We start from the raw sequence: 23,495 nt of genomic DNA, 5'->3' as shown, positions 1-23,495 counted from the left end.
ATCTACAGCATGTGACCCGTCAAGCTGCAATAAGACTGAGCTCCTTCCCTCTGTATCAAGGCTGAACAAGGCAACCCCGTCTGAGGGATCGGTTCCCAAAATCCAGCCAAAGTGTTCGGGGCAGCCTCTGCTTCCATCGTTGGGAGTCCCACACGTAGATGATGCTACACAATTGTCACACATATGTAGAGGGTCTAGGTCAGTTCCTCGCAGGCTCCCTGGCTGTCAGCTCAGACTCTGTGAGCTCCTATGAGCCCAGGTTAGTTGATTCCGTGGATTTTCTTACAATGTTCTTGACCCCTCTGGTTCCTCAGTTTGGCCTAATGTTTGGTTGTGGGTCTCTGTATCTGTTTCCATCAGTTACTGGATGAAGACTTTCCGATAAAAAGTGGGGTAGGCACCAGTCTATGAGTATAGCATTGTTCCTTGGGCTTTCTTTTTCTCTGATCATGTGCGGTGCTGTCCTAGGTCTCTGGATGGCCCAGCCTCTAGGTCCTGGCCCTCCAGGTAGTGTCAGGGGTGAGCTCCATCTCCTAGTAATGGTCTCAGACTGGACCAGTCACTGGTTGGCCACTCCCTCAATCTCTGTGCCACCCTTACCCCCAAACACATCCCACAGGCAGGACAGATAGGTAGGTAGAAGGTTATGTGGCTGGGTTGGTTTCCCATTCCCTCCTTTGGAAATCTTGCCTGATCACAGGAGACAGCCAGTTCAGGCTACGTATCTCCTATTTCTAGGCGTCTTAGCTGGGTCATCTTGTAGATTTCTGGGAGTTTTTCCTGCACCAGGTTTCTACCTGACCCCCAAATGCTCCCCTTTTACAGTCATCTCTTTTAATACTTTCCCTGACACCCTCCCAGGGAGACCTAAGCATCTCCCCTTGAGCCCTCCTTGTGACCTAGCCTTTCTGAGTCTGTGGACTGTGCCTGGTTATCCTTCCCATATAATATCCACTTATAAGTGAGTACACACCATACTTGTCTTTCTGAATAGGGGTTACCTCACTCAGTATGATTTTTCCTAGTTTCATCCATTCGCCTTCAAATTTCATGATATCATTGTTTTTAAGACCTGAGTAATATTCCATTGTGTAAATGTACCATACTTTTTTTTTTTAATCCGTTCTTCAGTTGAGGGACATGTAGGTTGTTTCCATGTTCTCTCTATTACAAGTAAAGCTGCTGTGGACATGCTGAGTAAGTGTCCTTGTGGTATGTTTGAGCATCCTTTGGGTATAGCTGGGTCTTGAGATCTATTGATTTCCGATTTTCTAAGAAACTACCATATTGATTTCCAGTGTGCTCCCCTTGCTCCACATCCTCTCCAGGATAGGCTGGAGCTTGAGTTTTAGATCTGATAGGTATAAGAGGGATGCTCAGAGTTCTGAATCTCTAAGCCACCTTCTTAATAATTTATTTATCTTTATTTCATGTGCATTGGTATGTGTTTTGCCGGCCTGCATGTCTGCGTGAAGGTAGCAGATCCCCTGGAAACTGGGATGTAGGTGCTGGGAATTGAACCCTGGTCCTCTGGAAGAGCAGCCAGTGCTCCTAACCACTAAGCCATTTCTCCAGCCCCCTGGCCCCAGAGAATTTTTTTAAATGAGTGTTTTGCCTGCATATATGTAAGAACACCAGTTACATGCAGTGCCTGCTGAAGCCAGAAGAGGGTATGAGGTCCTCTGGAAATGGATACACAGACATTTCTGAACCTGCGAGTAGGTTCTGGGAACCAAACCCAACCCTGGAGTCGGCTAACTCTTGATCCTCCTGTCTTAGTAACATGTGATAACTAACGGGCGGTGGAGAAGACTCTGGAGAATAAACCACAGTGATTAGTGTCCTGGGTAAGTGGTTGACACGAGGAAGCCTGGTCCCGATGGGAGGCGGTGAGACTAGGCCGGGCGGGTGACCAACAACAGCACTCGGCACCGGCTTGGTTAATCTGAGCCCTCAGTCTGGGCAGGAGTGAGCCTGAAACTTTTAGCAGACTCACTCTAGAGGTGAGGAAAGGGTTCACGGAAGAAGATACCAGATAACCACTGGTACAGAGCTGGCCCTGGATCCAAACCCACCTTATCCCTAAAGCCTGTCCCCCTGAGCTGGGGATTACAAGGTTCGCAGGGCAGTGCATGCAGGAAACGTCCCATGAACAACGACTGTGAGTTTATGGATTCCAACAATTTACTGTTTATTTTTAAGGATATATTTTATTATTTTATGTGTATGTTCAGAAGCAAGTGGGTGCGGAGGAGGCTGGGAGAGGATGTCAAATCTGCTGGAGCTGGAGTCACTGTGACTCTGGTCCTCTGTGAGAGCAGCAAGTACTCTTAGCCTCTGCGCCATCTCTCCAGCCTCCAATGTCAAAATCCAGGAGTAAATCAGACAGTGGCTTCTAAGCCTGGCAGGCTCTCCTTCCATTGCCTTTGCTCTGTGGCTCCTCATCTCCCTGCCTGAGGAAAGTCAGGTGAATTTGAAATTAGTTTCAATACAGAGGCTGATGCAGCTCGCACCAAACTGTGAGAAAGCCTCCGCCTTTAATCTGGCCTGGCCCACAGGGAGGCCAAGCTCCTGTTTGGTCTGAAGGAGCAAGGCACACACACACATCTGGGCTCCTGGTGGTGACTCAGGAGCTGTTGGGAGGAGGGGACGGTTCACAGCAAGGCGAGAAAAAATAAAACCCGAAATGAGTTAAGACTCTTTCAAACATGAAAAGGGGGAGAGGTGCCACTGAAATTAAGTTCAGAATGAATCTAAGGTAATGGCTCTAGCATTGTCAACAAGCAAGACATGGGCAGCTGTAGGGAATGGCCCAGATAAGGGGAGAGAAAGACAGGGCTGCACCAGCCTAACTCCGATCCACATGCCGTGCGCTTCCACGGCGTCTGTGTGTGCGGGCTCACGGGTTGTCTAACCGCCTGGTATGAGATGCAGATCCGTTAGAGATGAGATTCAGATTGGTGTGTGTGTCATGGAGTTGGTACTGGATGAGGCGTAACCACTTTTGAATTAGGGTTACCGTGGTACCACTGATATGATATGTTTAGGCCTGACTGTGTGGCCCAGGAGAAACTCCTAGTAGGCTTTGTCTCATGGGGATGGCCGTGTCTCCTCCCACCACACAGAGATGTAGGCAAGATGCCAACGGTGCTGTCAAAGAGAGCCCAACAGGATCCCATCTTCCTCCTGTGCCTGCCTGCGGTGGGAACTGCCCACTCCATTGGGAGAGCACCTCCCATTGCTCCCTGGATGATCACTGCCACCTCCTTGGTATTGTTTTGCTTTCAAACAGTGTGCACCCAAGGATGGAGGCTACACTTTGCCCATTGAGGCGTCTGTCTGATGGTGTAAGAGAAGGAGGGTGGTAATGTTGCAGCCACCTGAGATTGCTGTCGGCATGGTTGATGCTCAGATGCAGGCCAACTCCTGGGCGTCCTCTTCATTTCCCTGTCCTGGAGCAGGTGACCCTGTTGCAGGTAACCCTGTTGCAGGAAAATGGCTCGGAGGTTACTGTTTACACACATGGAGCAGTAGCCCCAAACCCGTCAATCTTATAAGGCACACCAGATCTATGGCTGAGTGATTCTGTGTCAATGACCTCGGGATACATTAGAATGTAAGTCTCCAGGCCTTCTTCTCTTCCTGAATCTGAAACTCTGGGCTTGGGCCAATCCTCCAGGGACTTCCGGCGTGGAGACCAGTCTGAGATCCAGCTGCTAGACAGCAGTTCAGCTCAGGTGTTCATGCATCCGTGCCGAGTTGGCTGCACTGGATCTGTGAGTGACAGGCTGCCTGAGAGTGGGTCACCAGTGGAGAGCTGGCTTTTCAGTGTTGCTTCTGTGCTTGGCGCCAGTCCTGTGTGGTGCCTCTCAGGCTTGCCACACTTCCCCAGCCCTGCCGTAGACATGATGGCAGGGTACCTATACCTGAGATACGTGTTCACTGGTGGATTTGCCCTGGCCTGGAACCTAGGGATAACGCGACATACTTGGGAATGCTTCATCCATTGTTGCTTTGGGTTTTGAGACAAAGGTCTCACTAAACAGTCTCTCCCAGACTGGCCTTGGTGTCTCAGCCTCCTAAGTAGCTGGGAATGTGGGGGTGCTCACCACAGCCAACTCTGCTAAGGACTCTGCAAGGTTGGTTGGTAGTTGGGATTTTTCAACGCTGGGACTGGAACATAGGCCCCCACCTTTACTAACCAGATGCTCAGGCACTGAGCAAATACAACAGACACCAGCCCCCAAGTAACTAAATACACCTTCCCCCCCAAATTCCCTGGGAGACCAAGTTGCTCTATTGTGCTGACGCTAAGTCTGTGTGATCATATGGAGTGCGTGAGAGCCTGCGACCACAGGGTCACATGCCGGAGCTCTGTGTGTGTGAGATCGCTCACTCTCGGTCTACTTGGTGCTGTGGAAGGGAATGTCTGAGGCCCTTCTCTCGCTTCGGAAGACTGGGAGGATGAAGGTCAAGGGGCCTGCAGTTGGGGTGGACTTTCTTGGTGTACCTTTCCTTGGAGGAAGGTGAAAGAACGAGAGGTGAGGAGAGGGAAGATGGGGTGGGCACTTGCGTGCACGGAGGAATCTATCAGTGAGAAGAACACTGACCCATTCCTGGGCAGAGCCACATGGTCCAATTACCTCTGGATAAGCCCCGCCTTTCACAGCTATCGCACGATGGGTTAATCCCAACAGGTGGATCGACAGGCTGTCAAAACACAGGCCTGCACCTCAACTGGTTAACTGTGCACTTCCAAACTAAACAGAGGCCCCAGCCCCAAATCTCAGGTGTTTCTTAGCCCTAAATCCCCTGTTACTAAGCCAGGGAGGCCCAGCAACCGAGTATGTGCACGGATGGTTCCTAGAGCTGTGGAAGCTCTCAGATGACCAGAGTGTTTATGCAGGTCTGTGTCTGTCATGCCCGTCTGTCTTTTCCCAAGCGGGTGTGTAGTTCAGAACAGGCACCCAACAGGGCATTCATCACAGAAGCTGGGCAGAGGAGAGAGGAGAATTAGCGGAATAGGAAAACAGGACAAGGAAGGGAGGGGGAAAGACACTAAAACAGAAAGTAAAGCATTTGAGAGTCACTCCTTCCGGTGAACCCCTAGGGGCTTTGGTTTGGTTTTGCTGTGAGTGTGTATGTGCACGTGTCTGAGGACCAGGAGTCTTGAGCACACGCACATACACACAAACACACAGACACTACACACACTACACACACACACACACATGCATGCACACATGCATGCATGTGCACAATGCCAAAAAGAAAACTTTTCCCCCTTGTGGCCCTGTTTTGCTGAGGACCTTTTCATTCATTCCTGGGTAAATGTGCCCTTAAAGCGGTTACACAAATCATTGTGAGCAGTAAATCACAAAGACATTTACATTAAGAGTTCTTTGTTCTACATAGCCGTCACCATTTACTAAAGAGAAGGCAAATTTGCATGCTAATGAGATGGTATGCTTATTTGTTTTGTAAAGAAAGAAATCTTTGTTGACTATTTTGATCCTTCAGGACACAGAGCACATTCAGTGTTTATCAGGGTGGATTGATATTTAGATTTTATAACTCCCAGTGCTGAAAACCTCACTCAGCATATGTGTATAATAATGATAGCAGAAGTCGTCTTCAGTGCAGAGACTGCACTCGGCATATATACGGAATGACGGCAGGACTCAGGCAGCGTGGATACATCACAACAATAAGAGCAGAAATAGGTTTGCGGCCATCTCAGAAATTTTGGAGGCTCTGTTCTAATCCCAGATCAAATTTTACTTAATAATATTTTGAAGAAGTCAGATTTCAATCAGCAGCTCAACTCGTAGTGTTTAAAATCAAACATCCCAACACAATCCAGTCCAAAGATGTACGAAATGGATAGGTACACGCTAAGAAAAGATGATGGGGAAATATCCAGAAACCTTCCATGTTGCAACATTCAGTTACTCTACTTTCTGTGAGGTCATGACCTCTGTTTAAGCAGCTGTGCTCTGTAAGAGACCGTGTGTTGTTAAGATCAAACGCTTACTTCTAACCTTAACTAAATATCACCCTCCCACCTATCCACACACTTAGCCACCCTCATAACCATCTACCCAGTGAGTCACCCGTATATTCATCCGTCCGTCTTTCTTTCTTTCTTTCTTTCTTTCTTTCTTTCTTTCTTTCTTTCTTTCTTTCTTTCTTTCTTTCTTTCATCTATCTATCTATCTATCTATCTATCTATCTATCTATCTATCATCTATCTATCTGTCATCTATTATGTATCTATCATCTTTCTTTCTTTCTTTCTTTCTTTCTTTCTTTCTTTCTTTCTTTCTTTCTTTCTATCATCTATCTATCTATCTATCTATCATCTATCTATCTATCTATCATCTATCTATCTATCTATCTATCTATCTATCTATCTATCTATCTATCATCTATCTATCTATCTATCATCTATCTATCTATCTATCTATCATCTATCTATCTATCTATCATCTATCTATCTACTATCATCTATCTATCTGTTGTCCATCTACCCTTCTAGCCATCTGTACACCTATTCTTCTCTTCTCCATCCACGCACACACTATTTACCTACCTGTCCATCAGCTTGCCCATACACTCATCCATTCATTAAAAGTCTTTCGATTGAGGCCAGGGAAATTGCTCAGTGGTTTAAAAAACAAATGCTGGTCTTGTAACCCTGGCAGGATCTGATGTGGGATACCCCTCTGTATGTTGTGAATGTTTTATTACCATTAGTTAATAAAGGAGGTGATTTGACCTATAGCCAGGCAGAACAAAGCCAGGCTAGAAATCAAAGCAGAGAGACAGGGAGAAAGAAGGCAGAGCCAGGGAGATGCCAGCAGCTGCCCGAGAAGCAAAATGTGAAGTTGTAAGAGGTAGTTAATAATAGCCTGAACTAATAAGCCAAACAATATGCAATTAATATTAAGCCTCTGAGTGTTTATTTGGTAATTGGTGGGCAGGAGAGAAACCCCCAGTTAAAATGATCAGAGATCAAACACTGGAACTCACTCACATCAAAAGCAATATTCGATGACACACATCTGCAATCCCAGCGCTCTGGAAGTGGAGACAGAATTGCATGCATGCGGTATGTACACACACACACACACACACACACACACACACACACATACACACTCAATGCATAAATACACACCAAACATTTTAAAAGCAGTATTTTTAAATCTGTCATTTAAAACAGATGTGGTATTGTATGCTTGTAATCCTAGCACAGGGGAAGCAGAGGCAAGAGGGCAAGAGGACTAGGATTCAAGGTCATCCTTAGTAACTTGAATTTGACGTCAGTGTGGACAATCTAAATCCCTGTCTCAAAAGCCAAAGACTAACCAACCCCAAACAAATTCCTCATTTGATTTGGCTTCAGAATAGACTGTGAGAAGCAGGCAGATGAACCAGCTTGGTCAGGACTAATGTTTTAATAATTTTTAAAGCATCTGTGTGCCAGGTGGTGGTGGTATATGCCTTTAATCCCAGCACTCAGGAGGCAGAGGCAGGAGGATCTCTGAGTTCTGGGCCAGCCTGGTCTACAAAGTGAGTTCTGGGACAGCCGGAGCTATACCGTGAAACTCTGACTTGAAAAACCAAACCCGTGTGTTGCAATGTGGTGACTTTAGAAGGGACTGAAGGAGCTAAAGGAGTCAGAGTATCTGCTAATGGGAAAATTTCACAGAAATGTCTCTCTTTGTTTTCTTCCGAGTTACTGTTGGCAGGAACTCGGAATTCTGTTTTCTTTTCCCGTTCCCGTAAGCATGCTTCTGGGGTGAGGACTGAGTACGAGCACCTTCACGAACTGTGGAGAAAGCGGCTAGAATGACAGCCGAGCAAAGGCAGTCCTGAGAGCTAGGAGATGTCTAACTATCCTCTGGGCTCTCCAGTGACTGGACTTTAAAGGACTTGTGGACCCATCCCCCGCCTTCCCACCGTACCCTTCCTGGGACCAGGGAAGAGCATGCAATGGTTGCTCCTCTTGGGTCTCTGCCCTGCACGTTCACATACATGAGCAAGCACCCCCAAGCACACATACACTAACAAGTAAATAAAACATGCATACACATACTCAACACCACACATGAAGTTTCCCAATACAAAAGAGTTACGAATCTGTCCCAATGGTAGAGTTCTTGTCTAGCATGGTTGATGCCCTGGGGTCAATCCCTAGTAATAAAAGAAGCATTAATAGGTTAATATGTATTTTAGCTCAAAAATAATTATATTATGCTTTGAATTATTGCTAATCATCTTACATTAGGCACTAAATGTGTTGTCCAGCTTTCTGGTGATGAAATGCATGTGATAGCCAAGTTCTAGGGAAGAAAATTGAATTTGACTCTTGTTTGCAGAGGTTTCGTTCCTTACACCCTGATGCAGACCTTCACAATGGAGCAGTATGGGTGCCCGGGAGGGAATCAGGAGAGGAGGGGCTAAGGGTTCAATATTGGCTTTAAGGCTTTACCACAAAAGACCTAACTTTCTCTTACCAAGCTCCAGATTTTAAAGGATCGAGAGCCCTCCAACGGTAGGACAAACTACTATTGAAACACTCAGTGAACACACACAGCATTAACTTCTGAATGTGTCGCAACTGTGTGTCCCATCTCGAGCCATGAGCTTAAACTGAGGCTCCTCAGAGATAAGCATTTCTACGTGAATGTACATAGACCTGCCACTCTGGGGATGGAGTCCCCTTGTTGCTTTAGTTTTCTTTTCAGCATGCATCACTATCTAATATCATTTATACTTTATTATATTTTCATCATTTTTCCTTTTATTGCTGTGTTACCAGTGTGTGGAAAAGTGGCTGGCCTCCAGCATTTGATACATTGCTGGGTAGATTGGTGAGAGTGTACGAACCTTTCCTTGATGATGCCTTTCATTTTACACACCACGTTGGCACGTGTGCCTAAGATAAATGAATACCGTTTAAGGACACAGAGGAGCTCAGCATTCGGGCAAGGCCTTCTGCCACCTGCTGCCCCAGAGGGAGCAGTTGTCCCCTGCCCTCTGCTCCCTGCCTGCCGTTGCCTCCTCCTCCTCCGTCCTTGCAGATGTCCTCCGGTCATGTCCATGCTTTATCACTTCTGCAAACCTCCCATTGGCTCCAGCCCAAGGACACTCTGTCTCCCATTAAGGTTTTTTTTGGTCCCTTTGCTGGTATGTTCCCCTTGGTTTCAAGTGGGTCTTCTGCTGCATTGCCCTGGAGTAGCCAGAGCAGGGTCCAAACACTTTTCTTGGTTGGGGCTCGTGCCTGGACTTCTGCTGTAGAACACCCATGCTCCTAACGCCTGACCCTGGTTCTCCTGAATTCAGGCTGGTTTTTCTGCTTCTTTTCTGTCCCTTGTTGCCTGTGCAGGGTCTTCCTTTCTACCCACATGGCTTTTCATTGTCAACCCATATCACCTGATTTAGACTTAAAATGTCTCCAGGGAAGAAGGTTCTTCATACTGGGATACCACTAAGCGTGTCTCAGGAGTGATTCTTGAGAAGTGGGTGACCAAGGCCAATGACACTGGCTCTTCCTTTCCCTGACCTTGGCAAGCTTCTCTCACATTCGCCCACGGTGAGCTCAGAAGGGACTAAGGACACGCTGGCTTAAGTCTTTGTCAAATGGACAGTGTCCCTCACAGACGCACTCTGATGCTGATATACTCACAGATGCTTAAAGTGGCCTCCATTGCTTTAGCTCTTCTGTTCTTCATTGGGGATGTGTCTTCCTTTGCTGTGATGGCAGTGACTTAACCCTGGCTTCTACCAAGCACAGGCCATAGACCGGTAACACGTTAACCCACAACGTCCATGGCTGTTAAGCAGAGAGGAAAGAGAAGTCCAGGAAGGAAAGCCAGCTGCTTTATCCGCCAACCCTTGCTCTTCCACTTGTTTCCCGCAGACCTTGGGCAAACCTCCGTGTCTTTGTATTTCACTTTTCTTATTTCTAACTCAGGGGCTACTGGTCCTTGGAGGGTCTCAGCTTTGTAGACGGAAGTTTCTGTCCCACGGGGCCCTGCAGCTGTTCAGTCCCAAAGAAACACACAGAGGCCCGTCCGTCCAGCAATGTTGTGAGCAAACAGTCCCTGGGTCTGGAAGCATATCTCTTCCCAAATCCTGCAACCCAACAGTCCCACTGGGACTGTAAAGATTTGTCCCAGTAAGTTCTGTGCCAAGGGACAGGAAACATCAGCCTTGTGGAGACGCAGGGCAGTTGTTGCTTTAAGATCTGCTCACAGTGACTCCAACTTGTAGCCAGCTGTCTGCCCTCCTTCCCTCCCTTCCAGCTGCAGTGGGGTTTTACAGGCAATCACCTAATTGTAGAAGACAAAATGCCCAGACTCAGACCCTGTATTGTGCACCTCCATGCTGGTCCCTGTTGGGTCCCAGGATGCGGAGATGCCCCCTAGCTCTCCATAGTACAAATGGCACTAATGACCCCAAAAGACAGAGCCAAATGGGACTGTGGTTTTTAGGCACCATCAGTTGTTCTGTTTACAGCCAGGATCGTGCTTCATCTGGTCTGGCAACTATGTTTTTGTTATGTTTATATTCAGTGATGACACGATCCATAAAACTCGGAAGAGCAGGGGCTGGGGAGAGGACTCAGTGGTTAAGAGCGCTTGCTGCTCTTCCAGAGGTCCTGAGTTCAGCTGGTGGCTGACAGCCGTCTATAGTGGCTGATGCCCTCTTCTGGTGTGGAGGTGTACATGCAGATAGAGCACTCATGCACATGAAACAAATAAATCTAAAAAAAGAAACAGAAGCAATAACGACAAAAGCAGGACATGCACCAAATAAATTACTTCTTGTTTGGTTTTCTTTCCTTTTAGATTCTCTGCTTTTCCATACAGAAATAGAGACTTAATTTCACAAAAATGTGTGACTTTCCAGCCAGTCCCTAGGTGCTTCAAGTTAAGGTAAAACGTACAAACGGAAAATTCTCAGGGTTCCAATGCCATTCGTCCCCAAATGATGAAAGGCTGAAAGCCTGGAGTGCAGGTGCCTCAGCTGAAATCACTGCTCCTGGCAGGTGATGATGGAATTCGAAATTCTGTGTAAGCCGTGCAGGTGCGATGAATAAGCCATGCACACAGTTTGAGTGTCAAATGGACATGTCTTCAGTTATTGCTAGAAAGTGGTTTGTCCCCAAGGGAAACTGGCCTTTTGGCTCCCTGCAGTTAGAAACCATGGGCCTTAAGAATTCAGATGATCAGGGTTGGAGAGATGGCTCAATGGTCAAGAGCACTGACTGTTCTTCCAGAGGACCTGAGTTCAATTCCCAGCACCCACATGGCAGCTCACAACTGTCTGTAGCTCCCAGATCAGACACCCTCACACAGGCATGCATGTAAGCAAAACACCAATGCACATAAAATAAAAATAAATTAATTAAAATAAAAATTCAGATGACTCACAGGCATGGTGGCACATGCCTTTAATCCCGGCACTCAAGAGGCGGAGACAGGCAGATCTCTGAGTTCAAGGCCAGCCTGGTCTACAGAGCCAGGGGTGTGAGGGGGTGGAGGTGGGTAGTGGAGGGTGGGGGTGGGGTGGGATTCAGATGAGTGTGTTTGTTCTGACTATGTGAGGTGTCTGGGTAAGAATTAGAACCTTGGCAGAGTAGTCAACAGACTGGGTTTTTCATTAACAAAAGTCACGTGTCTGACAAAATGATGCTGCACGTCAAGGAGCTGGGCAGCAACTCACGTCATAAAGCATTTGCTGTGGGATAAAGCATGCAGCCCTAGCTCAGAGCCCCAGAACCCACACAGAAGTGTGTATGTGCGCATGCGTAACGAAAGTAATTATAAAATAAGAGGCCATCAGGCAATGGAGGGGGGTGGAGAACAGTGGAGGGGGAGAGCAGGGTGGAAATAATACAAACACACTGCATTTGTGTGAAATTCACAGAGAAATCAAAAATTAATAAAAAAGTAAGAATGCTTGTTTCTTGACTCGCCTAATAAAACCAATGTGAATCCTTTACAGTTGTAGCAAATAAATCTATTTCCCCTTCCCCACCCCCTTTTGCTTCAAGACATTGGAACAAATGAGTAAGATAGCGGTCAGGAATTCAGACAGGTTTCCTGTCAGCAGCCTGCTGGGTATTCCGTAATTACCAGTTTCTCTTTACTGGAAAAAAAAAAAGAAACGGCAAAGTGTTTTACGTTTTTACGTGACTGGTAAAAAAATTCTGATGTCTTGGGAAACATGTACATTTGATTTTTAACAGCCTCCCCCCCCCCCCCCCCCCCGCCATCTCTCTCACTATGTAGTCCAGGGTGGCTCGGAATCCGCGGTCTTCCTTTTGGCCTCCCTGGGCTTCCTGACAGGTACCATGGCCCTCAGCTCCTTTCTCTTTGGTGAGGAATGCAAGCAAGACCTCTGTACCCATGCTCGCTCTGCATGACAGCCTGAGCTGGGTAGTGACACATCCAAGGCGTGCTCTGGCAGCTGCTCTGCTTCCAGTGGTCTTTGGCTCAGAGGGCTTGCACACACAGGGTTTCTACTGGGAGGCACACACAAGGCCTGCTGTGCTGGGGGGTGTGTGTGTCGGGGGGGTGGTGGCAGGGCCTTCACCTCATTCCAGCTGTGGCACAAGGTGTGCGGTGTGTGCCTGGCACCTCTCCAGCCTCCCTTGGCCTGGTCCTTTGCCTCGAGCAGCTCCCAGAGGTGTTAGGGACATCACTAGGACACTCCCTGCCTTCCACACCTGTACCCACTTCCCTGCTGTAGTTTTATGGGCCCAGGAGGAGGCAGGTTTGACACAGGGACACAGTCTCTGCCGACAGCTGCAGACGAGCCAGCTCCCCAGACAGTAAAATGTAAAGAGGGGGGAGGGGCGACCTTTGAAGTTTGCAAAAAAGCATGACTTTGACACTTCCTTTTCCTCTTCACTGGGTGTCCCAGGTATTATGCTGAGAGCAACTGCCGGCTAACTTTACAAGGAAGGATGCATTTCCGTCCCCAGGGTCTGGGTCCTTAGTGTTTAATATGGCTCTGAATGGCTGTGCACGTCACAGGAGGCCCTGGGCTGAGCATATGGGAAGAGTTGGCTGGAGGTTCTAGAGCAGGACCCAGGGACATCCATGCACTATGAATGTGCATACATGTGTGCAGAGAGCACTCTGGGTTCATCTCTAGGCTTTTTGTCTGTGAGTTTCTGTTCCGTCTCTTCCCTAAACTTAGACAGATACTGTGTTGCTGGATTTCTTCTCTTAATATCACAGCTCAGTTTCAGTCTCTGGTTGATGCCTTTTCTTCCACTCTGTTAGCAGTATTTTCCTGTTTATAGAAGAATTCCAGGAGTTTAGCTTTCTGTCAGTTTACTATATAATGTCCCAGAAGAGAAAGAGGGAGATAGTAACAGACAGACAGACAGACAGACAGATAGATGAGAGAGAGAGATATAGATAGATGATAGATAGATAGATAGATAGATAGGTAGGTAGATAGATAGATAGATAGATAGATAGATAGATAGATAGATAGATAGACAGACAGACGGATGGAGGGAGGGAGGGAGGAAGGGATAGGGAGAGAGAAAGCACACCTGACCAAACAACTTACTTCTGGGGAAACTGCTAACGTCAAGGACCTGTGGGTTAAATCCGTGCACCTGGCAGGTTATGTGGCATTAGGAAGCTGCCGAGCCCCTCATTGTCTGTCCCACCCTGTGCCAAGGGATGGGATGCTGAGCATTACATATGGAAGCATATGGGGAATGATCTGCAAGCCCAAAGCCAGGGGCGCCCCCTCTATTAGCCTCTCCTTCATTCTTCAGTCTGCCTCCACACCCCCTTGGTGACACCCGCAGTGTAGGTCACCTCCCTGTCACTGGAGCACAATACCCTGGCTAGAGCAACCGAAGAGAGGACTTACCTTGGCTCGTGGCGTGAGGATTTAGTTCATTTTGATGGGGAAGACATGAGAACAGGAGCTGTTAGGATTGGCTGTGGCCTGGGGACCCTACTCACCTCTGGGCATCCTTCTAGTGTGCTCAGGACTTTTGCTTGTTTGTTTCTGTTTATCTCAACCGTTCGGGTGTACGCTCACTTTGCTCAAGCACAATTAGTGGGGAAGGATGTTGCTGTTGTGCCTTTGTTAGCATTCGGGCGAATCATACAGGTGCATTCTGGGTGCTCTAGCATCTTCCGCTGTTTTGCCTGCATGCGTCTCTGCTACCAATGTCACAAAGACTTCATTAGCGTAAGCTGTTCTGTTGGGAAGGGCCATGGCTGTCATTTTTACTCTCTTCCAACCTCCCTCCCCTTTTCTCACTTTTACTTTTCTGTACAGATGTTAGAGTACATCGGTCTATATTTATTAAGATTTGGCAGAATCTTTTAACAATTATTTGTGTATTTATTGTGTGTGTGTGTGCAAACATGTGTACACGTGTGTACGTGCCCCAGAATGCATGTGGAGCTAACAGGACAACCGTCAGGAGTTGCCCTGATTTGAGACTGGGTCTCCCTTGTCTTTCTGCTACTGTCCTGTGTATTCCAAGCTCCCGGGCTTACACCTCTGTCTTCCTGTCTCCACCTCCTATTTTCCCGAGGAGTATTGATACTACACGTGTGACCCGCCGACATGGGCACCGCTGACTTGTGACCCACTGACATGTGACCCGCCGACATGGGCACCGCTGACGTGTAACCCGCTGACATGTGACCCGCTGACATGGGCACCGCTGACATGTGACCCGCTGACATGGGCACCGCTGACATGTGACCCGCTGACATGTGACCCGCCGACATGGGCACCGCTGACGTGTGACCCGCTGACATGTGTACTGCTGATGTGTGCACTGCTGACATGGGCACCGCTGACATGTGACCCGCCGATATGGGCACTGCTGACGTGTGACCCACTGACATGTGACCTGCTGACATGTGACCCGCTCATATGTGCACTGCTGGCATGGACACTGTTGACATGACCTCTTTGCCTTGGTTTTGGTCCTAACGGAAAGTCTCGTGTAGTTCAGGTTAAGTGTGATGTTGGCTGTGGACTTCCTGAGAAGGTTCCCTTCTATTCTCAGTCATGAGTGGGTGTAGAGTTTTCCATATGATTTTTGGGTATCAGTTCACTTCCGTGTCTACTGAGACAGCAGAGTCCGCTGACTGACACTTGGATATTGGACCACCTTTGTCTTCCTGGGAAAACTGCTCAGTTGCTTTCATACATTGCTGGCTTGGATTTGTGTGTGTGTGTGTGTGTGTGTGTGTGTGTGTGTGTGTGCGCGCGTTCACATCTTTGAGTGTAGTAGTGAAGCTATTTCCTTGAAGTCTGACGTGGCCTATCATGACGCCGAGTTCCTGTGACAGCCTGCAGAGGCCCTTGGTCTGGGACACACGTCAGATACACACAGGGCGTTCCTGACACCTGCATTTGCAGTGGTGGAGATGGGGCTCAAGGATGTGGGGAGCAGTCGCTCCTCTTCCATCTTCTGCAGTGTGTAACATCTTGTGTCAAAATTTCCATAAGGCCTGGACACAGTTGTTCCATGACACCACCCGGGTTGGAGGCTTCCACTTGTCTGTCTCTTTAATTATGACCACCAAGCCTGTATTTCTCATCTTGGGTGAATTGTGGAAGTTGTGGATGCTGAGGAATCGTCTGCTTCCCCCAGGTCACCACATTTGTTCAAGTTGGGCTCTGCTCCTGTTGCTTTAGGTTTTTCTGTGCTTTTCGTCCCCAGCCCCAGCCCCAGTGTGCCAGCAGTGTTCGTGTGTGTGTTGGCGTGGTCCACGGAGCCTAGGATGCTCTTCCCTCCTCCATCCCTCATCTCTCACTCACTACATCCTGCTTTCCTTTGGATGTTCCTGGTGGCTGTACCTCAGCCTGTACGATGGGTTTTGGCCATGTCACCGACTTTCACTGAGTGAGGTGACAGACACCATGTTCACAGCGGGAACAGCTTTCACAAAGGCTCCTGGCCACGTGAGGCTGCCAAGTCCAGAGGTCAGACCCCAGCCTGGAGTCCTGCACTGAGGACAGGGCTGTCATGAGGTGACCGAGGTGGAGGGGCCAGGGCATGGCTTCAAGGTTTGACGAAAAGGATCCATTGGAGAACATTTGCAACTAGATCTCCTTTGCTTTCTTCCAAGAGCCTTCTCTCTCGACTTACGGAATGGAGAAAACGGTGCCAACAGTGTGCAGTGGCCCCGAGACTGCCCCACGAACAGGGGGAGGTGAGTGTGTGAACATCAGCCTCACCTTTGGTGACCTCTGTCCTGTTGGTCCTTCCAAACAACTTTAGCCCTGGCCAAGGGTCCAGGTCTCAGTGAGGAATCACAGTGGGTAGATAAATGGTTTCCTATCTCAGGCCTAGGGGCTGGCATATCCCCTCCAGCTTGGGCGGTCCCCCTTCCCATCCTTCTTTCCTCCTTAGCTTCACGCTTTACCATTTCTAGGTCTATTTTCTTCTTTTTGGATCACTTTCCTCCCATCTAGCAGTCTATGCTTTGGGATGGACTTGTATATAGTTTTTGTTATTGTTCGTTGTTTCTTAAGCAATTTCTGGCATGTGGTGTAGCCCACTGTTTGCATATAGGTTTAGCATGCTTGAAGTCCTGGGTTTGACTCTTAGCACTGAAAGGGGGAAAAACTAGATAAATATACATATTTCCCCACACTTTTTAAAGAGTATTACAATTCATAACCGTATTTTGGGGTTTTTAAAACACTACACAGCACACTGGGTGCTTCTTTTAGCTGTTATCAAAATGACATGTTTGGTCTTTAAGTGTCAGGCTGGTGCAGGGCTCTTGGTGTTGTCCTTTGAGAGGAAGGTTGAACAGCCTAAGTAGTGACATCACACCTACAGGAAGGTGGCCCAGAAAGGCCAGGGTGGGATGTCCACCCGTCACAGGCATGAGACAGTAGGTGTTACCACTTAACCGTCATGGAACATAGGACAGTGTTCAGCTCCTGCACGTGGCATCCTTGCCTGTCTGTACCAGAGTGGTACAAAGGGGTTTGTATCTCCATGCTTGAGAAATTCAAATGCTAGCTAGCTACAAGATGCATAGCTAAAGTGAGCAGAAGAGATGTGTTCACGGCGAAATGCATCTTACAGAGCAAGATTGTGTCTAAGACAAGGACGGATTCCCAGAGCAAGAGATATCTCAGTCGGTTGGATCAGATGCATTCTGCCTCCCTGGCTAACATGGAATTCTCCAGAAGGTAAGCCCCGCCCCCTGCAGGCACCGTCTTGGGGGCTCACTCTGAGTCCAAACTCAAAATCTCTCTGCCTTGACTCCCCAAAGGCTGGGTTTATGGTGTGAACTGCCATACTCACGGATTATTTTCCTCTTCCCTTCCCTCTCCTCCCCTCCCCTTCTCTCAGGGACCTCCCTCCCTCCCTCCCTCCCTCCCTCCCTCCCTTCCTTTCTTTCCCTCCCCACCACCTGGCCAAGCTAGGCCCACTGAGCTAGGGCCAGCCCTGGGTGTCTATGCTCTCGTCACCTTCTTCTTTCTCTTCACGCAAACACCAAGGAATTGTCGCTACCAAACAGCCTGCAGGCTGCCTCTTAGACAAGGGAGAGCATAGAACCAATCATGAGGGAAGAAACTGGGGTAGTATCAGATGGGGAAGACGGCTCTGCCACCCTGTGAGGCCATGAAGGAGCTCCCGCCCAGGACTGGGCCACTGAAGCTCCTTGGTGTGAGCTTGAGTCTCGTTCCCGCTCCAGCAATGAGTATGATGTTAGCAGACTTCCCTGGGAGCCACCATGGCCTCAGCGTGTGCCATTCCCTAGTGACCATGCTGCTTAGTGGAGTGGGGATGTGTGAGATCAAAATGGACATAGTTTGTAAGCTGACAGACAAGGCAGGCGTAAGTGTATGTGTGTGTGTACGTGTGTGTATGTATGTGTGTGTATGTATGTATGTGTGTGTGCATGTATGTATGCCATTGTAATGATGGCAAAACAGTCTCCATGGGTTGTATGTACTTTTCTGCAACAGCATGGAGATGTGGGCATTGGCCTCACTCCTCCTCACCCCCAAAACTGATGAAGGACACAGTGACCCCCAGTGTATGGGTCCAGGACCTGGCCTGAGGTTGCCACCTAGGAGTTGAACTTGGACCATCTGACTCTGGCCTGCCCTGTGAGCTCAAGGCAGAGAGAACAAGCAGGCAGAGGGTCCAGGCTGTGCTGTGTCCTAACAGATAGGGAGTTGGGTCCTAGAGAGCCCAGAAACCAGCCGGGCTCTCCATTCAGAGTCCACCCACGAGAGGCCTTCCAGAAACTGGGACAGTGGCCATTCTCAAGGTATTCAAAAGATGCATCCAGTCTGTCAAAACATCCCAAAGCCACAACATGGGAGGAGGTTCTACAGGAGACCAAGTTCTTTTCCGGCAGAGGCTTGTGTGGGTGGAGGCATCCCCCTGCCCCCACCTCTGGGAACTCTATTCTCCCACCACTAGGGTGTTTCTCATGACATTTAACAGAACATACACCTGGGAGAATTCTGGTGGCAAAGAAGTCGCTTGTTGGTCATTTGCGGGGGTGGTGGGTGGTGTCAGGGGAGTGTTTCCCTCATTTAGGGACCAATTCTGGCCCCGCTGTTAGCATCTGAATCGGGCAGCCCGGTTGTTTTGATTGAGTAGAGAGGGCAAGCCTTTGTTGTTGCAATTTAAGGAGTAAGTTGCTCTCTGGTCCCCTTTAATCAGCTGGAAGGGGGGGAAATGGCAATGGCTGCCTGTCTGGGCTGAGAATGCAACAAGGCCCACCTCTAAAGTTCCTTCCGTGGGAGCCCCAGCCCCACAGCACTGGGCATCACGGCCCTGCCCACTGCTGTCCTTTCCCGCAGAATTTCTTTCAGCCCCTTCAGAACATTCTCTTTGTCTGGATGAAGCCAATTCATGTAGTGATAGAAACACAGCAGGTCCAGGTGGTAGAGCCGGCCACACACAAGGGCCAAGGACAGGCCGTCACTTCAGGGACCACTGCGCAGAGGGTGAAAGGCCCCTTCAAGGGCGTTGAACTGTATGTACAGCCTTTAGCAGTATTTAATTTACACAACCTGGCAGGGTAAATTACTTTTATTTCTTTAGTAAGTAGCAAAAGCTTCAAGTTTTAGGGTAAAAAGACAGAAGGCTAAGCTTTAAAAAAATCCTCCATTTTCTCCCTTTTATCTGAAACGTTTCTGAGACAGGGTTTCTCTGTGGATTCCTGTCTACTCACGCTGTAGACCAGGCTGGCCCGGAACTCAGAGACCCGCCTGCCTCTGCCTCCAGAGTGCTGGGATCAAAGGCGTGCACCACCGTTGAACACACGGTGGCATAAAGACCGGTGGTTCCCAAAAATGGAGGTGACTCGGGTACCCCGCTGAGGGAAAACCTTGTAGGAAGCTGCTGTCTGTGGTGCGCACAGCTTACTTTGTAGAAGATCTGTTCTGTCCCTGGGCCTGCCTCCAGGAAATCACTCTGCTCTTCCTCCCTGGTCTGCTCCCCAGGAAACAGGAGATGGCCACCCTCCGAGACCGGCTTCAGCCACACCTCTCTAGGAGGCCTTGTGTGAGAGCCTTCTCTCACCCACCCCTGGCTCACACTGGAGCATGCAACCCTTCCTCGAGTAGCATTCTCCAGCTGTTGGGGTTCCCTCAGAGACTCAAAGGAACCACCCAGGGTCCTAATTAGGGAACATCCTCCCACAGGCCGGCTTCTCCAGGGAAAGCAGTTTGTCAAACAGCTGTTTGGGCCGATAAAAACTGTTTGCTGTGTCCTGCCCACAAAGACAAACGTCACCTGCCCTGTCCTAGTGCAGCAGAATCCAGCCCAGACTGGTTTGCCTTTGCTCCCTGGTGACCCCCAGCTGTTGTGTGAACTCAGCTGAGTCCCTTGGGTGTGGGTGGCCCACTCCTTTGCCTCAGACGAAGCATCCACAGGGCCTTATTTATCACCTCACTCCTCACTCAGGGAACACAGTGTGGTTGTTTATTGGTTCTGGAGCCTATGACCTCAAACACAGCCCCAGGGCCTGGCAGAGGGACAGACAGGCCATTAAACTCAGCACTCTAGAGGCAGAAACAGGCAGAGCTCTGTGAGTTTGAGGCCAGCCTGGTCTACATAGCTAGTGCCAGGCCAGCTTATAAGACCTGTTGTGAGAACCAGTAAGAGCCCCCAGGGAGACTGTTAATTGAGGGATGATCCTGAGGCTACGCAATGATGTCATTTATACTTTAACCTGGGACAGGGCCACAGTTTATTCACAGTCTACTGTTTTGGGGGGTAACTGAAGATATTAAGGAAATTTCCTACCATGCATGTGTGTACACACATATGTGTGCTCAACACGCATGTGTTTACACTCACACACCTACATATACACACATGCATACACTCATGCACACATACATACACACAGGCATACACATGCACATACTCATACACACATATATACACACATGCACACACACTCATACATGCACACATATACACACATACACACACTCATACTCACATGCATACACATGCACATGCGCACGTGCACAGAGACACACAGTGTCCCAAGCACCTGTGCTCAGCACACAGGTGAGGTCCATCGAGTGCTCGGTGCACCTTCATGATGAAAAGTGTATGCAGGGCACACGTAAGTGTGAGCATCTTCATGAGGGCCGTCAGCCCTCAACACTAGCTGCAGAGCCGAAACGAGGCTCAGGGAAGCTAGTAGGCTCACTCAAGAATACAGTAAACCAGCCTTCAGAGGGCACCGTCCCAGAAGCCTGTTCCAGGAGACTTCCCTCCAGCACAGTGAGCTCCTTCAGCTACAGGCTCTCTGGGAGCAGGCCCATTTCTAGGCCAAGCTTTATTTTGTACACATGGTAAGAGTCTCCTCTGAAAGTCATACCACTTGTCTGGCCTAACCGCACTGTGTGTGAGCTGTCCCGTCCCTGTGGCCTCCTGCAGGATGACCCAGCTGAAGGTGTCCAGCGTGAGGACACGGAGGGCCTGTGGCTGCAGCCTTGTGTACTCAAAGGGTGCCGGGCCTGACAGCTTCTTCTGTGTTTGCTTTTCTCTGTTTGGTGCCATCCGGGCAGACTGCTGGAGAGAGACGGCCGCTTTGCAGACCTGCTCGCCGAGCACAGGGCTAGAAGCCTGGTCAGTGTCTTGTGGGCCCAGAGACAGCACCAAAGGCATTTTGTCTTGCTGGGATGTAGACTTGGGAGGTGCAGAGGGACCTGGGAAGGAATGTGCACCGTCTCCTGGCTGCAAGATCCAGTCCATTCTAATTGAACTGGGGTTCAAATTGGGACCTTAGGTGGTGGTGGCCAGGGACAGAAAGGTGAAGTAAAGTCTTCAGTCTGGGGCTGGAGAGATAGCTGAGTTAGCCAAGTGTTTGCCTAGCCTGCAGGAAACCTTGAGCTCCAACTCCAGCATCACATACACAGGCCATGGTGGCACATACCTGTAATCTTAGCACTTGAGAGGTTGGGGCAGGAAAACGGAGAGGTCCGAGTCGTCCCTTGCTAGGCAGTGAGTTTGAGGCCAGCCTGGGCTACCTGAGGACTCTGTCTCAAAAGAAAACTACCGTCCAACTTAAAAGCAGGACAAAGCCCAAATCACCCCACCTTCCTCTGCTCCTTCCCTCGTGACACTGGGTATGAGGCAGTGACCGGAGGAACGGTGACAGAGCAGGCCTGCAGGGGGACCCCAGTGGTAGTTCCGGGTGCCAAGGGAGGATTTTCTAAGGTGGCACAGTTTGGGCAGTGACATTTAAATTTAAAATATGAGTAGATACCTTCATTCTCATTGATCTCTGCCCCCGATTCTGATCTATAACTCATTTCACAAAATGACAATGACAATGTTACTTCCTTCCCAAGCTGGATTACATGGTCCCAAGCAGACACACACAGGCAGATGCTCCACCCGGAGAAATGAGGGTGGAGGACCCCCCGGTCCCTGGCCAGCAACTTCAAGCACCACCTGCTCTCCGATTCCTCAAGCCCCACAGCCCAGAAAGTCCGCAGAGAGGTTCCCGCTTGAAGACAGGAAGACAGCAAGTGACCCTGTGTGGCATGTGAGTTATCAAAGCCCTGAGGACAGGGCCAGTGAGATGGCTCCGCGGGCAGAGAGGGGCTGGTTGCCGAGCTTGGCCACCTGAGATCTCTGGGGCCCACGCAGTGGAAGAAGAGAACCAGGTCCTACACGTTTCCCTCTGACTTCCACATATATGGGTGCGCGCGCGCGTGCGCGCACACACACACACACACACACACACACACACACACTAAATGTGAGCAAATAATAGGTTAGAAGCAACTCGCCCAAAGCAAACAAGTAAACAACAGAACTATACCGTGGCGTTGGAAGACTTTGGCAGTGGAAGGGTGAAAACAGAGAAGTAATTGGGATTTCACCCCCAGGATCCCCCTTGGGTCTCAGCCAATCCCAGTCCACTTTCTTCACAGTCCTTCCTAAGGCCCCTGGGTGGAGCAGGTGTCTACCTCTGCTCCCTTCAAACTCCATCATCCCCCGAGTCAGAGGGTGCTGAGCTCCCGTGGGACACGCTTGTGGATTTCTTTTAGTTAGTTTTATTTTATTTAAAATATTTTTAAATGCTGGAGGTTGAACCTAGGCTCTTGTGCATGTCAGACAAACGCTGTACCATGGGGGCTCTACCCCAAGCCTACAGATTATCTTTTGTATGGGCTCCTTACTCCCTGCTCCCCACTGTGAGACTTGGTGACATGGTGGGTACTGCGTATTGACACAGGTGGGCCCAGCTACGCTCCCTTCCCTGACCTCAGTGGAGCTCAGAGTGTTTCATCATCTTGTACACGATGTAACCCTGTACACGATGGCACCTGCTTCTTGGGCTGCTGCTGGACTCAGCCGAGTGACGTGAGCAGGGTACTCTCTGTCACATTTCTCCGGGGCACCAGCTCTTGGGATGTCCTGTCCATTTATGATCATCTAGTCCATACCCACTGCCTCACTCCCCTGACAATATAGAGGGAAATGGAAGGCTGCTGTTAGCCGGTCCTCGATGGTCACGCTGGGTTAGATCTTCCTAGGTGTGGACACTTGCATAAGACAGCAAATCACACAGAGCTTCAGGCTTAGGGCTATTCATTGAGTGAACGCTGTCTGACCAATGCTTCTTGTGGTGGTGAGCCTGTCTCTAACAAGAAGTCCAGTCTCCACCCAGCCCCTGATGCCCTCTGATGCCCTCTGACGCCTGTGATGCTGTGGACAGCTATTATTCCTTTAAAACGGCGGCGGGGCGGCGTGGGTGTGTGGACAAACACAGGATAGGCGGACGCAAAGGAAGAGACAGACACGCAGCTCCCACGTGGGTGCGTTTAATGGGGAGAGGGGAACACGATAAGGGCGGGGCGTGCAAGACACACAAGGGGGGAAGGGAGCAAGAGAGCGAAACCTCGTGGAGCGCTCGCTTTTAACTGCGGGCGCAAGGTTATCTGGGAGTGATGGTCTTCACCTGGGCGCG

At 49.3% G+C, this 23,495-nt stretch overlaps 1 protein-coding gene across 3 annotated transcripts in view; it reads left to right on the top strand.

Moving 5' to 3' along the window:
* The window catches only part of LOC126497776 (uncharacterized), a 74,148-nt gene that overhangs the window by 41,362 nt on the left and 9,291 nt on the right, over positions 1 to 23,495 (top strand). For all 3 annotated transcript variants that reach the window (XM_050135952.1, XM_050135951.1, XM_050135950.1), the window contains 4 exons: positions 16,143 to 16,226; positions 17,114 to 17,220; positions 21,082 to 21,142; positions 21,868 to 22,064. In XM_050135952.1, coding sequence (XP_049991909.1) covers positions 16,143 to 16,226; positions 17,114 to 17,220; positions 21,082 to 21,142; positions 21,868 to 22,064 — 449 coding nt within the window. The remainder of the gene's footprint in view (positions 1 to 16,142; positions 16,227 to 17,113; positions 17,221 to 21,081; positions 21,143 to 21,867; positions 22,065 to 23,495) is intronic.

This window comes from Alexandromys fortis, unplaced genomic scaffold (assembly GCF_014885135.2).
Source record: "Alexandromys fortis isolate MF-2015 unplaced genomic scaffold, M_Fortis_MF-2015_v1.1 scaffold_23, whole genome shotgun sequence".
In the NCBI taxonomy this organism is placed as follows: Eukaryota; Metazoa; Chordata; class Mammalia; order Rodentia; family Cricetidae; genus Alexandromys; species Alexandromys fortis.
This window is presented reverse-complemented; position numbering and strand designations above follow the sequence as displayed.